Source organism: Gymnodraco acuticeps, unplaced genomic scaffold, assembly GCF_902827175.1.
Source record: "Gymnodraco acuticeps unplaced genomic scaffold, fGymAcu1.1, whole genome shotgun sequence".
In the NCBI taxonomy this organism is placed as follows: Eukaryota; Metazoa; Chordata; class Actinopteri; order Perciformes; family Bathydraconidae; genus Gymnodraco; species Gymnodraco acuticeps.
In genome coordinates this window covers 67,355-81,979 of record NW_022991376.1, presented here as the reverse complement: position 1 = coordinate 81,979, position 14,625 = coordinate 67,355, and the positions used below count along the sequence as shown (strand labels likewise).

Below are 14,625 nucleotides of genomic sequence, written 5' to 3'. Positions count from 1 at the left end.
AGAGAGAAGAGAGGAGACAGATGATGAGAGAGAGAGAGAGAGAGAGAGAGAGAGAGAGCTCATGGAGATCCAGAGAGGGTTAATGTCTGTCCATTAATGGTGAAACCATGCAGACTAAGTGATTGACTTACAGGGTCAGCTGGTGCAATGTTAGAGTCAAATTGGGTCAGAGTTTGTGAGCTGGAGGAGCGCTCGCTAAACGTCTCCCACTGCTGCAGGAGACAGACAGACAGTGAGAAAAAACATGTCAGCCAGTGCAGTGACATCACACATTTACATCATCAGCCCGAGCCGCGTCCGTCGTGTGACATCATCGGCCATCGATGTGACATCATCGGCGGGCGCGGGAACAACAGACTTCCACACAGAACAGCACAGGAAGTGAGAGAAGAGGTGCTGAATTATCAGTAATTATGTTTGATGATGAAGAGGATGAAGTAGCAGTCAAATCATGATGGATGGATAAAGAAAAAGCCCCCATTTACCCCTCAGCAATTAATCATGATGAATCAAATGCAACACAGCAAAGCAAACGAACATGGAGCAATAAGAAATGTTTGTGTTGTGAACCTCGCTGTTCTGGTTCATCTCGGGCCAGGCCTGGTTGAGTGAAGGCATGGAGGGAGACTTGTTGGGGGTGACCTCCACCGGGGAGCCCGAGTACCCGACGTCCGCGGCCTGGTCCGGGACCTCTGGACACAGAACATTAGACACAGGTCAGCCATGTTATTCCACAACTAAAATATTAGGGGTCCGGGTGGCAAACAAAAGGCAATACATCATCTCTTTATTTGTTGTTTGAGAAAGTTGTCAATACTTTTCTTGCTAGTTTTTGCTCGTTTAAAAACCGCTTAATTTTTGAAGGACAGAAATACTCAGTTTTCCTTTTGTAAATGTAAAATGTAATTAAAAAAATGAAAGACAGACAAGGGAAAATGCTTAATATGACAACAAAATTATAGTTCATTAATGCAACTACTCTTAAGGGGATATTAGGGCTGCTCAATTAATCGTATTTTAATCGCAATTACGATGTTGGCTTGCAACGATTATGAAAACAACCTAATCGAAATAAAACGATTATTTATTTTATTTATTTTTAATTGGTTTTTCAGTTGAATTATACTTAAAGTTCAGGGTAATCAACTGTTAAAAACATACTGTTCAACATTTGTTTTTCAATAAATGGATGTTTTCAAAGTAGATGGATAATCGTTTTTAATAATCGTGATATCAATTATTGACCCAAATAATCGAGATTATGATTTTTGCCATAATCGAGCAGCCCTAGGGGATATTATATATATTTAAAAATAAGACCAGTGCTTTTTCATAGTGTGTTACCTTTCCCTTAAATACAGAAAACAATTGTCTAATTTACCAACTCATTGAGTCTGTCTTTGCTGTACAGTATATAACGTTGAAAGGGCAGCAGAAACCTACAGCAGCTCCATTATAGAAAGTACTTCATCACCCGAGTAAATGTATAGATTTACTACTACTGCAGTGCTGTAACCTCACAGGCTTTATGAGGCCTGAGGTTGGGACATTAGGGGAGGTAGGAACACAGACAGAGAGTCAGAGTGAGAGGAAGGGAGGGAGGGGGGAGGCTTGCGGACCTGCTGAGTCATCCAGGTCAATCAGCTTTGGCATCAGGCTCTCAGGCAGCTTCTCAGGGAGGTCATATCCATTTTTCCTGGCCACGACCAGGTGAAAGGCGGCACAGAATTCATCCAGGGTCAGCGCCCCGTCTTTATCGAAGTCTGACAGCTCCCTTCAAAGCACACATTAGACGTAGGTGAGTCTGCAGTCCTCACAAAACAACTGTATACATTCAGCACAGATAATCATAGTGTTTGTGGATAAAAGGGTTGACTCACCAAATATGTGACAACTCTAAAATCGGTAGTTTTGATTTGGTAAAGAACTCTTTTGCAGACGACCCTAAAACCCAAAGAAACTGATGGTTAAACAATTATCCTTAAACGTTAGCTTTATTGTGTTATTTTCTGCATAATCCTACCAGGTATAAAGCCGTTTAGATCTGGCTGGATGGTTTTAAACTGGTTTATATAATACTGTCTCTGCTCGTCCGTGATCTTCCACGGATCATCGTAGCCGCTCGTCTGTCGCTGCATCTCATTGGCTGTTGCTCCTGAGGCCACCGTTCGTATCGTTGTGCTTTCCTATGGGGAACAAATGGGACATTTACAGAAACATTTGAGATAACAGCACTGATTTAATAGACATGGATATATTAAACCAGCACTGAAAGTAAAGTTCAGAATAAACCATGTCCTATGTGCGACTATGGCAAAAATCATAATCACGATTATTTTGGTCAATAATTGATATCACGATTATTAAAAACGATTATCCATTTACTTTGAAAACATCCATTTATTGCAACAACAACAAAATGTAACAGTATGTTTTTAACAGTTGATTACCCTGAACTTTAATTATAATTCAACTGAAAAACCCATTAAAAAAAAAATAATTACATTTTTTTAAAATAAAAATTAATCGTTTAATTTGGATTACGTTGTTTTCGTAATCATTGCAAGCCAAAATCGTAATGTAGATTAAAATATGATTAATTGCACAGCCCTAGTGTACAGTATGCATTTTTCTAGCCATAGTTTGGGCTGTTTACATTTGAAACTGTTAAAAAAAAAAATCCCATGACTGTTGATTACATGTGACATGTCAAAAAACGGCAATGTTACTCTTCCAAAACAGTCCTGTTCTTCAAGGAATTTGGAACAGTAGGACAGTCAGAAAGCCTATCACTAGTTCCCATGAATCATCTCATATTTGAAATATGCAATAACATTACTCAAGAAACAAAAGATCAGCATGACGTCTGTCTTAACTCAGACACTGGGTACAGGGGCTGGTTTTCAACTTGGCCTAAACAATGTCACACGAGAGTTAAGGTCTAGCAGTGCAGGCAGGGGAAACATTGATATATGTTTAAGTCTTCAGTTAGTAAGATATCTTATGTTTGTAATGTCTTTGCATTTGATAAAAGAGGGTGATGACGACTGCAATGATTAACACAGCCTGTCAGAATCAATCCATTGTCCTTTTCACAATCTCAAGATTTGTCTGATTCCTTTGTAACCACAGACGCACTTTTCTGTGGAATTAGTTGATGTATTATCAGTAGTCTGTAGTTAAATGCTATGTATGAGGACTTGGGTAAGACAAATGCAGATTGTGTGCTTTATAGAAATAAATCCTGAACATTTTAAACAACTGAAGAATTTAAAGCCAAGCTACCTCAACGAAAAGTGAGTTGCACATAAAATAACTGCAATTTGTAAAAGGGAAATCAGTTCTTTATTAAGATGGTGGTTAGGGGTGCAACAACTAATCGACTTAATCGATGACCAAATTAGTTACCAACTAATTCAGTCGTCGATTCGTTGGTGACGTCATCACGTGTTTTACGTGCCGTTAAGCTCCAACGTTATTGGTCTTTTTATCGGTACTGGAGACATTTTAAAAAGAGATGTCATATGGGTTATTGCTACATAAGCATTATATCGCAGTCTTAGTTTCGCCAACTCGTTTCTAATATGCAAAAAGACAAACAAATGTGTCTATGATGTATTTTCGATCTTTCCAATCCAGACGAGATCTCTCTCCCGTCTGTGTGCGAGGGGGCGGGGCAGTTTACACACACGCTCTGCTACATGCAGCAACACACGGCGGGGATGGCGGAGAGAACGCGCTCCGAGGTGTGGTTAAACTTTACCCGTCTCGATGCGGACAATCCTCGTTACCAAAAGTGCAATAAGAGTTTAGCATGTAAGGGCGGTAACACGAGCAATTTGTCAAAACATTTATCAAAAGTGCTCCACGTTCAGACGGAGAAATGCACCAGGTTCGACCGTCTTTCTAGCAGCTCTGTAGCCCCATCCACGAGGAACATTTCCACGTCAGGTGTTATGTATGCTAGCAGCAACACACGGAGTTAACTACATTATACAAACATGGGTTAATGATTAGAGGAAACTCAGTTATTTAGTTTGTTAAAGTTTCAGCTATTCTGTTTACAGTCTGTCATCAGATTATTAAATACGATTTATTAAAACACTGTTGTTTGTTTTGATGTGAAATATTATTAATATTAAGTATTCATCTTTATTGTCTTCATTGTTAGTTTCCACATGCCTAAAACAACCTCAAGCTAAATCTAAAAGTTGATGGCTAAATAAGAGCGTTTGAGAAATTGTGCAAGGCATACAGTAATAGTCCGAATAGTCGATTAATCGTTTCATTAATCGATAGATTAATCGATTATCAAATGAGTCGTTTGTTGCAGCCCTAGTGGTGATAGACGTGTTGGACTGCCCTACCTGGGCTGATGAGGGATGCATTCCTGGGATGGCGCTGGATGGCGGCGTGTCCGCTGTGAAACTGACCCAACTCTCCTGACCCGGAGGAGGGGGCGAGTGAGACGGCCACATCCCTTCAGCGGGCACCGCACCTGTGGAGGAGGAGAGGAAACATAGTTACATCTCCATGATACACACGTGCTATTAGGAGAGGATTAGGGCTGCAACTGGAGGCTAATCAATTCAGACGTGACGCTTTTAAGGGATCCTTTTTATACCAGCTTGACGGCCCGTCCACACTACAGCTTCAAAAACGATTTCCAACGCGTCTGCCCATTCACTTTGAATGGGGTGACGTCACTTTTCGCCGAACTGCATTGTGGGAAGCAGAGCGGAGCTTTCCTGGCGTTTCAGGCTGCAAAAGTTGAGCAATGTTCAACTTTTGAAGCTTCTGAAGCTTTCGGTGGAAGCGTCAGCCAATCAAATCATATGCCGGTACAAGCTCGAGCCAATCAAACCGCTGCTTGTGTGTCAGGGGCGGGAGATTCATGTGATTGGTTGTTGGTCGAGCTTCAGACACGCCCAGCTCCAAGCTTTTTTTGAAGCTGTAGTGTGGACGTGCCGTTAGTACCAGAGTATCCTCAACACATTTTGTGCTGATGAAAGCATTGCTCAGGGCATGTGATGTTCCTCTGTGTTCTCCTAATGACTAACTGATGTAACTGCCACTCTCAGCAAACATCATTTATGTACAAGCTGCAAACATCGGGAAGTAATACAAACACAACTAATATGCTCTGTACTGGCTTTTCTGCAAGGTCTTTGTCCTCGTCTCAATGTTCCTCACTGGTGGTCCATAAGGAGTTAATACGACTGTAACCAAAATATAATAGCTGGTATGTGTTATTAATCTAAAACTATATATTTAAGCTTTTCAACATCAGAAAACACTCCACTCCGCAGAAGAGTTATCCTTCATCTTGTCGCCTCTTTCCACTGTCTTTAACTTTATTAAAGATTATTTTCTGTATCAGTTCATCTGAGGATTATATTGACAATTAATCAGGAAATAGTGAAAATGTGGTATCTACGTTTCTTAGAGTCCAAGGTGACGGCTTGAAATGTGATGTTTTGTCTGATCAACAGTCTAATAGCCTAAGATATTCAGTCAATAGTTATATAAAACAGAAAAGCTGGATCACTGTCGTAGTGTTAATTTCGTTGACTAACACTATGACGAAATATGTTCGTCAACGACCTTTTTTTCCATGACGAAAACGAGACGATAGTAAACAATAACTGTAACGAAATCATCATGCAATATCGTTGACGAAAAGAGACGAGACGAAAATGTAGTTCACTAAATAAAAACGATGCCAAAATCTCTCTTTACTTTCGTTGACGAAAAATGAGGAGACGAAATATTATTAAAGATAACGTTACATCTCTGATAGGCAGTTTTTCTCCCAGCAGTTCCATTTCCGGTGCAGCGGCAGGGCAGCAGCTGTGTGTCCGTGCTGCGGCTGGGCAGCAGCTGAGTGTCCGTGCTGCGGCAGGGCAGCAGCTGTGTGTCCGTGCTGCGGCTGGGCAGCAGCTGAGTGTCCGTGCTGCGGCAGGGCAGCAGCTGTGTGTCCGTGCTGCGGCTGGGCAGCAGCTGAGTGTCCGTGCTGCGGCAGGGCAAGCAGCTGTGTGTCCGTGCTGCGGCTGGGCAGAGCAGGGGCTGCAGGCTGGGGCAGCTGTGTCCGTGCTGCGGCTGGGCAGCAGCTGTGTGTCCGTGCTGCGGCAGGGCAGCAGCTGTGTGTCCGTGCTGCGGCTGGGCAGCAGCTGTGTGTCCGTGCTGCGGCAGGGCAGCAGCTGTGTGTCCGTGCTGCGGCAGGGCAGCAGCTGTGTGTCCGTGCTGCGGCTGGGCAGCAGCTGTGTGTCTGTGCTGCGGCTGGGCAGCAGCTGTGTGTCCGTGCTGCGGCTGGGCAGCAGCTGTGTGTCCGTGCTGCGGCAGGGCAGCAGCTGTGTGTCCGTGCTGCGGCAGGGCAGCAGCTGTGTGTCCGTGCTGCGGCTGGGCAGCAGCTGTGTGTCCGTGCTGCGGCAGGGCAGCAGCTGTGTGTCCGTGCTGCGGCTGGGCAGCAGCTGTGTGTCCGTGCTGCGCGCTGCGGTAGATTTGAATTACACCGGGCAGCGGCACAATATGAACTGTCAGGAAGACTCGGGTCTAACTCATGGTCTAACTAACCTTATTTAACAGAAAATGAAATGGCAACAGGGCTTGGGAGCAGTGGTCGCACTCGCGTTAACCGAATACCCCCCGTCAGCGCGAGTGAGAGATACATTGTGCACTCGACGGATAATAATGGATTATGATGGAAATGTTACGATCCTGTCCGTCAAAATGACTGACAACGAAAAAGTCTAAAGCCACCACTGCTTGGGAGAAAGAAACGATGTGATATTTGGGCCCATTTTCGCTTCAATGAGGCGGAGAAAAAAAGCGAATGCATTGTTTTATCAGAAGGGAAGCAATGTGGCCACAGCTGGTAAAAACACCACAAACCTGATACTCTCTGCAAAGCTTCTTAATCATTCAACCTGTTTTTCATCAAATAAGGACAAGATATAATCTTATTTATTTATATATACTAAAATGACAAATGATTGGTTTTGGCTAGACTAGTTTGACTGAAATGTTCTATATAATCTGATGACTAAAAAAGACTCAACAGTTTTCATTGACAAAAAGTAGACTCAAATAATTAGTTTTCTTTGACTAAAGTAAGACTAAAATGCTCAGACTTTTAGTCGACTAAATAAAAACAGGATGAAGGTGACTAAATATGACTAAAACTAAAAAGGAAATTTAACACAGGACTAAGACTAAAACTAAATTAAAAAATAGCTGACGAAATGAACACTACACTGTAGAGACGGGCACAGAAGAATGCAGGCATTGTTTCTAAACAAACAACAATCGATACACTGATTGTCCATCACCTAGTTGTCTACATGTTGCAGCTCCACATTAATTAAATATGCCATCATATCAACGGTCGGGATGTTACCTGCTGCTTGTGCTTCTCTGAAGTGCGTCCACACGGCTCCAGCTGGAGCAACGGCCGGCTGTCTGTCTGCGTTCCCTCCGCTGGCCTGACGCTTGTGTTTCCTCCACGATTGAGGGGAGGTGGGGGGAGACTGGTGAGGGGAGACCACCGGGGACGTTGGCTCAGGCTGGTAACACACAACATACAATCAAACACATGAAATATGTATGCAGATTAAAAATACATTCAGTAAGCAACTAGAGCTTGAATGAGAATCACCAGCTTCTGACATGCAGCGTTATAAAATCTTAATTTGACACACAGTGAGGAAGCAGAAGCTCAGTGTGCAGAAGTGTCACCACTACGGTTATATTATGGTTTCACATTACATTACATTACATTACATGTTACTTGTTAGACGCTTTTATCCAAAGCGACTTCCATACTCAATACTGTGGGCAATCCCCACAGGAGCAATTTGGGGTGAAGTGTCTCAGGGACACAACGACATGCTGACTGCAGTGGGGTTCGAACCTGTGACCCCCTGATCCCAACACCAAGGCTCTATCCACTGCGCCACACACCTCCCACATGTTATGGGTATTAACTTTCAGATGCCATTTCATATACTATAAGATTTCCATCGCGAACATCCACAGCCAAAGATGACTGCTTCAAAGCTTTTATCATCTGCTCATCACAGATAAGGGATGTTCAAGCTACTAGCTATTTCACAATAGATGCAAATAGATAAGAGGTCTACGTTACTGAGAGGCAACACACTGTAAGACAAAGAGTCATTTGAGCTTTACGGACACAAAAATGGACAGGAAAAAACACAGGAAGCAGGAGAGTATTCCGGTAGCATATCTTTAGTAACTGCTGCACTCAGTTGTTTGAGGAAATCAAAGTAAAGGAGATCAAAGTAAAGTTCAATGTGTTCTTAATTGTGGGAAAATCAAAATAAATATGTTAAAACTACTCAACTGTTTTCTTTAACACAGAAAAACACCCCATGTGTACCGTTTTTTATTCTTGTTTTATTTTGTGTGTATTTTCTTTGCTTGTTTATTTACTCATTTATTGTATCTTGGTTTGTTTGCTATCTGTTCACTGAGCAAAATGAAATACAAATACTATGCGACACCAAATAAAGAATTGTTTAAAAAAGAAAATCGAACTAAACTAATACCTTCATTTATTGTTTTTGCATGTATACATGTACAGTATCTTTAAATCAAGCAAAAGAGCAAAGACATGTGATGATATCAAACACTAAGTAGTCATGTTTGTTTGTACACCAGTAATGGCGCATTTCCACTGCAGGGCCTCGCTCGGCTTAGTACGGTATGACTAGGCCTCGTTAGGCTCGTTAGGCCAGGCTCACTTTATGCTGCGTTTCCATTACAGTTTAGTAGCTGGGGTAGTAACTATAGTAACGCAGTGTAGGCGGAGCCGTGAAGTCATCTTCAATGAGAACCCCAAAACCAACATCAGCCGTTAGCTGTTAGCACTCAGAGCTCACAGCTCTTCATATCTGTTCAGAAACTAGACAAAAGTTAAACAAGTACAAACCACAGACTGTCTGTGTCATGGCGAATACAGTCGCTGGTTTATTTATGTCTGTAGGCCGTTGTTGTGAGTGTGGACGGTCGGAGCATATACTGCGTTAGCTTAGCCAATCTCCATTCAGAAAACACGCATTTTAAAAGGCTTTTCGCCTGCCGTCTGTCTGCAGACTTGTCAAAGCATTAATTCATGGCTTTTACTAACCGGTATCAGTATGTTGTTACTTCAGCATCATTTTGAAACGTGTATTACAATTTAATCACGGTCAAATATGTTCATTTTGTTGTAGTGCCAGCGATTCTCTCACTAGTTTAGCATACTCAGCCCGGTTGTTGACCCGGAAAGAACCTCAATTTTGGAGAGCCAGAAAAACTGTGAAAAAGTACCCGGCTAGCCGGAACTACGCCGAGTGGAAACGCAACCAAAAACGGGCCGGGCACGCTTAGTGGAAATGCGCCATTAGTGTTAATTTCTATATGAGGAGAGTAGGATTACTAACCTGTGGTTCTATGCTTGGCGCCAGGGGCTGGACGACCTCATGGACAGGAAGTGAAGTGGATGCTGGGGGACCTTTCTTGTTTTGGATAACCCAGCCAGGCGGTCTGGGCATCACGGCAGCAGCGGAGGCCGGGAACAGACCGTCCGTGTCCGTGTACAGCGCTGCGTGCCTCGCCTCCGCCTCGTTCTTCCCCAGCACGAACCGGGGCAGCGGCAAGTCTTTGACTGAGGAGACAGGAATCCATGCACAGGATTAGAGGAAAGATTACTTTCAAATTGATTTCCATGTGCTTTAATGCACTAAACTCAAGGACTGCGCCCACTCTCCGTTGCACTTAGATAGTCAGATATCATCAGTCTGAGATGCGTGGTGGATTTTAGCCCTGTCACAATAATGATATCAAGGAAGTATTGATAGATGCGTGGGTGGACACGACCTTGATCATTTTTGCTGACCTGGATATGGCTGAGTGCTTTTCTTTATATCAATAGCATAAAATGGTCATAAACTCTAATCACGTTGTACATCACGAATATTTTGTTACGAGGAAGTGGCCTCTGTGGTTCCTCATATCTAATGATGAAATCATTTCAACAACTTTATGTTGCAATATTTAAGGCCAAGCAAGTAAGTTCATGCAGCGGGTTACGATGACATCCCACATTGTGGTTGTTATTTTTTAGAGGACTCACCAAAGTCAAACAGAGAAGTTAATTTGTTAACCTAAAGCCTGAGGGCTAAGACTACAGACTCTTAGTAAAGATAAATAGAAAGTTAGTAGAAACAGTTCTTACCATCCACCTGATATACAACACAAATATAAGGCTATTATCAGTGGGAAATAGCTGGCATAAAATATACAAATATATTATTTTTGATTACATTGCATTAGTTTCCAAAGAAACCAATATGTCTATGTCTGTGTGTGTGTGTGTGTGTGTGTGTGTGTGTGTGTGTGTGTGTGTGTGTGTGTGTGTGTGTGTGTGTGTGTGTGTGTGTTGTGTGTGTGTGTGTGTGTGTGTGTGTGTGTAGACATATTGGTTTCTTTGGAAACTAATGCAATGTAATCAAAAATAATATATTTGTATATTTTATGCCAGCTATTTCCCACTGGTAATAGCCTTATATTTGTGTTGTATATCAGGTGGATGGTAAGAACTGTTTCTACTAACTTTCTATTTATCTTTACTAAGAGTCTGTAGTCTTAGCCCTCAGGCTTTAGATTAACTTCTCTGTTTGACTTTGGTGAGTCCTCTAAAAAGTCCAATGTCCTGGTAAAGCTCTCAAGTACTTGTGGAAAGAATGAGGCGGGGATGGAACCACCAGATCTCTACCAACAGAATGAGATTAACTGTGATTGAATTACTTTATCCAGCATACAATGAGTCCACTGAATGCACACGTTCAGCATTTAACACAGAATAACAAGCTTTACATTCTTGTAAAAAACAAACAATATTCTGACCAAAATAGATACACATGAGCTTTGAGTCCACTGGCACTTTCTGTGATGGTACTGAGTGGATACTTGTTCTTTCCTGTGGGCGGGGAGCTTCTTTGTAAGATCAATGGTTCCAGTCAGCGATGGACTCACCCGAGTTGAGGCTCTCGACCCTCAGGGGCAGACCGGACTGGGCGATGGCGATGAGCTTCAGAGCGATGTAGAACTGGCTCCGCCCGAAGTGACCCAGCCGAGTGGCTCCACAAAGCTCTGTGATCTAAACCCACACACACAGGGACGAAGAGGAACAAAAAACATTATATCAGACAAAATAGTGTCTTATTATTATAAAGTGATGCTTAGCTAGCTATTTTTCGCGCTGCATCTGATGTGAGACACCAGGAGACAACACGTATGTCTACGCGATTGTATAAATGTATGTATGAAACACCAGATTATGTTGAAAAACCTCAAATTATTTGGAAATTCAAGCATATTCACAATCTTTAAAAATGTAGGGGTTAAACCACCCTTTCAAATCCTTGTATGTACCTGTGACGATGTGGTCAGTGGTCTTAACCAATATAGTAACCATGTATTATTATGTATCTAAGTTCTACAAACACTGGTGGCTTTATACAATGTTATTTACTTGAAAACAGTCTCATTTGCTCAGCTCACTGGCAGATGTTCAGCGGGTCTGACCATTAATAAGCCTGATTATCACATATCTTGCTTTACTTGGCACCATGCTGAGCCGCTTAGTCCTGAATGTAACACTGGGCAGCGCAACAACGTGTTTCGTATTTGTACAGAAGCATGTAAAAGACAATGCATTGTTGATGAGTGTGAATATACAGAGTGTGGAAGCATGTGGATACCAGAGTCCTGTGGATAATTAACACCAAACGGAGTTAAACTTCACAACATTAAGAAGAGTCCTTCAGTGCCGTGAGCCACAACACCAACAGCCCGCCACAGCTGACTGATCCCTTTCTTGCTGACAAAGGACTTATTCTGATACGTCTGGACAATCAAAGAACCAGCGCCTTCTCTCCGCCGGTTACAACATGACACTGTAGCTGTATGTGTCTATTGGCCACAACAGAGGACGTTTTGAAAGTAGAGGATTACAACACTGCCTAATTCTTCCACCCTGCAGCTCCCCTTGTTGACCTTGAAAAGAACCGGACTCACAAAATGCAAATATTAGCCTGCTGAGTGGAAAACTAGTCAGGTGGTGATAGTCAAAAAGGTTTACAGGCATACGTGTATTATCAGATTAAACAATCATGAAAACAAGTGACTTTAAAAGCTAAATAAGCCTGTCAATTAAAAATGTAACGTGGCCGTTGAGTATATGCACGGTCTGTGTAAAAGCTGGTCGAATGATACACCATTTCTAATTCATGATTGTTGAGACTGTGTGGGTTAGGTGCTAACGGTTATAAATCAAATTGACATGAAGACACTGTGACATTGGGTGTGTATTTTCCTCAATGTCAGCTCAACCCAGTGGGGGAAATAATGATGGATTTTAAAGGAGCGAGAAGACAGGACGAAATAACAAGTCATCTGAAGACTTTTTCTCATTTTTACCAGCGTACAATGACCACTGAAAAGATACATTTCTTTTACACCCTTCTTTACATTAAGCCCAATTACACAGACAGAAGTCTTCTATTCTCCTTCCTGTCCCATGACCTCAAATTCATTAAGATAAAATGTCTGCAATAAACACAAGATTTTGACCCCACTTTATGCATTAAAAAAGCTCCAATCCAGTAGCTCATTATATAAACGTGGTATGTTTACATTTCACATATGTATGTATTACTACAATAGGCAGAATTGTATTATTGTACAGTATTTAACATGACATTCTGTTTTTATCTTATTCTATTTTACATGTATAGTCTACTTCTCCTGCATTGCTAGCACATTGGTCACTTGCAATATTTTATTTCTATTATGTTTCTTCTTGCACTATTTGTATTGTTTAATGTTTACATATGTTTATGTTGCTTTGTTGAGAGACTGGGACTTGTTTTCATTGCCATAACCACACTGTAGCTACTGTGCATATGACAATAAAGCCTTTCAATCTTGAATTTGGATTGATGGTACTGAGCAGTAGGTCTGAAGCAAAGGGCTGATGAGGACATATTTGCTACAACCTTATGTATGGGCACTGTTCAACACACAATCACGAAAATATACTTAAAGAGAAGACATACACGTCTGTTTTCTAAGTAGGATGTCAATGTGAACCCAGATGTTCAGCTAAGGGTAACTATGTGATTTGGCTGCCCACTGTCTTCGGCTACAGCTAGCATTAGCCAGAAGAAGGTGTGTCTACTCTCTTATGCTGCGCAGCATTGCTAACCACCAGGGCTAACCTCACTTTAACTGGATGACAGGTCAGCTCTGACAGCCAAGCAAGTTGGTAAACAAATATCCATATAACAGTTCGTGGCCAACACCATCACAGTCTGGGGATAATGACACTCGCTAACGCTAGCTTACCTGCAGGACAACTTCGCTGGGTAGCTGGGCCGCCCGGAAAAGGTCAAGAACTCTCCCATTGGAAGCCACTTTTTTGGTATTGTCCGTGTCGCAGTAAACGAACAAATCCGAGTAATATTTCTGCTCGTAATCAGTCAGCGTTAAGCTTTCCATCGTAGTACCAATCGACCCTGAAAACCGGGCTACTTGGCTGTTGATTAGCCCTTAGCCAATGGCTAGGGCAGGACCAAAAAAAAATGGGCGAGACTTCAAACTTAGCTAGCCTTCCAGCACTAGCTAGGTTAGCAGGAATAGTGTTCTCAACGCGCTGTTGTCGTCTGAGCCCACTCTCTGTAAAAGCCCCCTATACTATCTGTTCACAATGACAGCTACTCACCACTCAAATACTAAAATGAGGAATGTTTCCATACAGTTATTGACTTAGTTAACTTGTTGGGCCAGCCAAGAAAAGTAGCCAACAGCTGGCTAGCAGCACTGCGAGCTAACCGCTACCTTGAATCAAAGTCAGTGGCAGTTAACGTTAAGCTAACTAGCAAAGTGCGTCCACCTTCTCAAAGCTGGACAACTAACCGCGTTTATCTCACGTTATAGCGCTTCGTTCTCCCTTTAGTCCGTCATGGGATGGTGTTTCTGCGTTTCGCTGGAAACAAATTCCTCAGCGGGGCTGTTAGAAGTAAAGTTTCATGGATTATTTGGGCTCCTTCCTCTAGTAATCTTAGCCGCCATTCCTGCCACCAGTGTAAAGCCACTCACAGTTGAATTTAAACTTCCGGAAGGATCTTTTCAAATTAAAACAGCCCTTGAACATCTCAGAATCAGTTTATTGGCAACGTTTGTGAACATATTGTATCATACACACTATGGTCAGTGGTGGAACAAGTATTCAGATACTTGGGTAAAAGTACAAACAATATTGTCAAAATATGTAATCACAAGTAAAAGCCCTCCATTCAAAATCTCACTTTTGTATTTGTATTGCATTTGCTTAATTTAAACAGTGATCTAGATATGGACTGCCTGCTTTAACCACTGAGTTTAACAGTTTGGAGATTATTTGAAATGACTGGACCAAGCCTTTTTAATATCTATATGAATGATCTATCAGATGATTTAAGTGTCTGTAAAACAGGGTGTGTGATTGGTAATGTGATTGTAAACCATGCCGATGATCTGGCAATTGTTTCTCCTAGCAGTGCTGGTTTTCAACAGTTGCTA

At 42.1% G+C, this 14,625-nt stretch overlaps 1 protein-coding gene across 1 annotated transcript in view; it reads right to left on the bottom strand.

The window, feature by feature from the left end:
• reps1 (RALBP1 associated Eps domain containing 1) overlaps window positions 1–14,156 on the bottom strand; it is a gene marked incomplete in the record, with an annotated part of 21,524 nt that extends 7,368 nt beyond the window's left edge. The window contains 10 exon segments of the mRNA XM_034241242.1: window positions 132–212; window positions 571–692; window positions 1,620–1,774; window positions 1,881–1,944; window positions 2,024–2,186; window positions 4,368–4,498; window positions 7,397–7,562; window positions 9,444–9,667; window positions 11,038–11,161; window positions 13,411–14,156. Of these exon segments, the coding sequence (XP_034097133.1) occupies window positions 132–212; window positions 571–692; window positions 1,620–1,774; window positions 1,881–1,944; window positions 2,024–2,186; window positions 4,368–4,498; window positions 7,397–7,562; window positions 9,444–9,667; window positions 11,038–11,161; window positions 13,411–13,563 (1,383 nt within the window).
• Window positions 14,157–14,625: the final 469 nt, after the last annotated feature.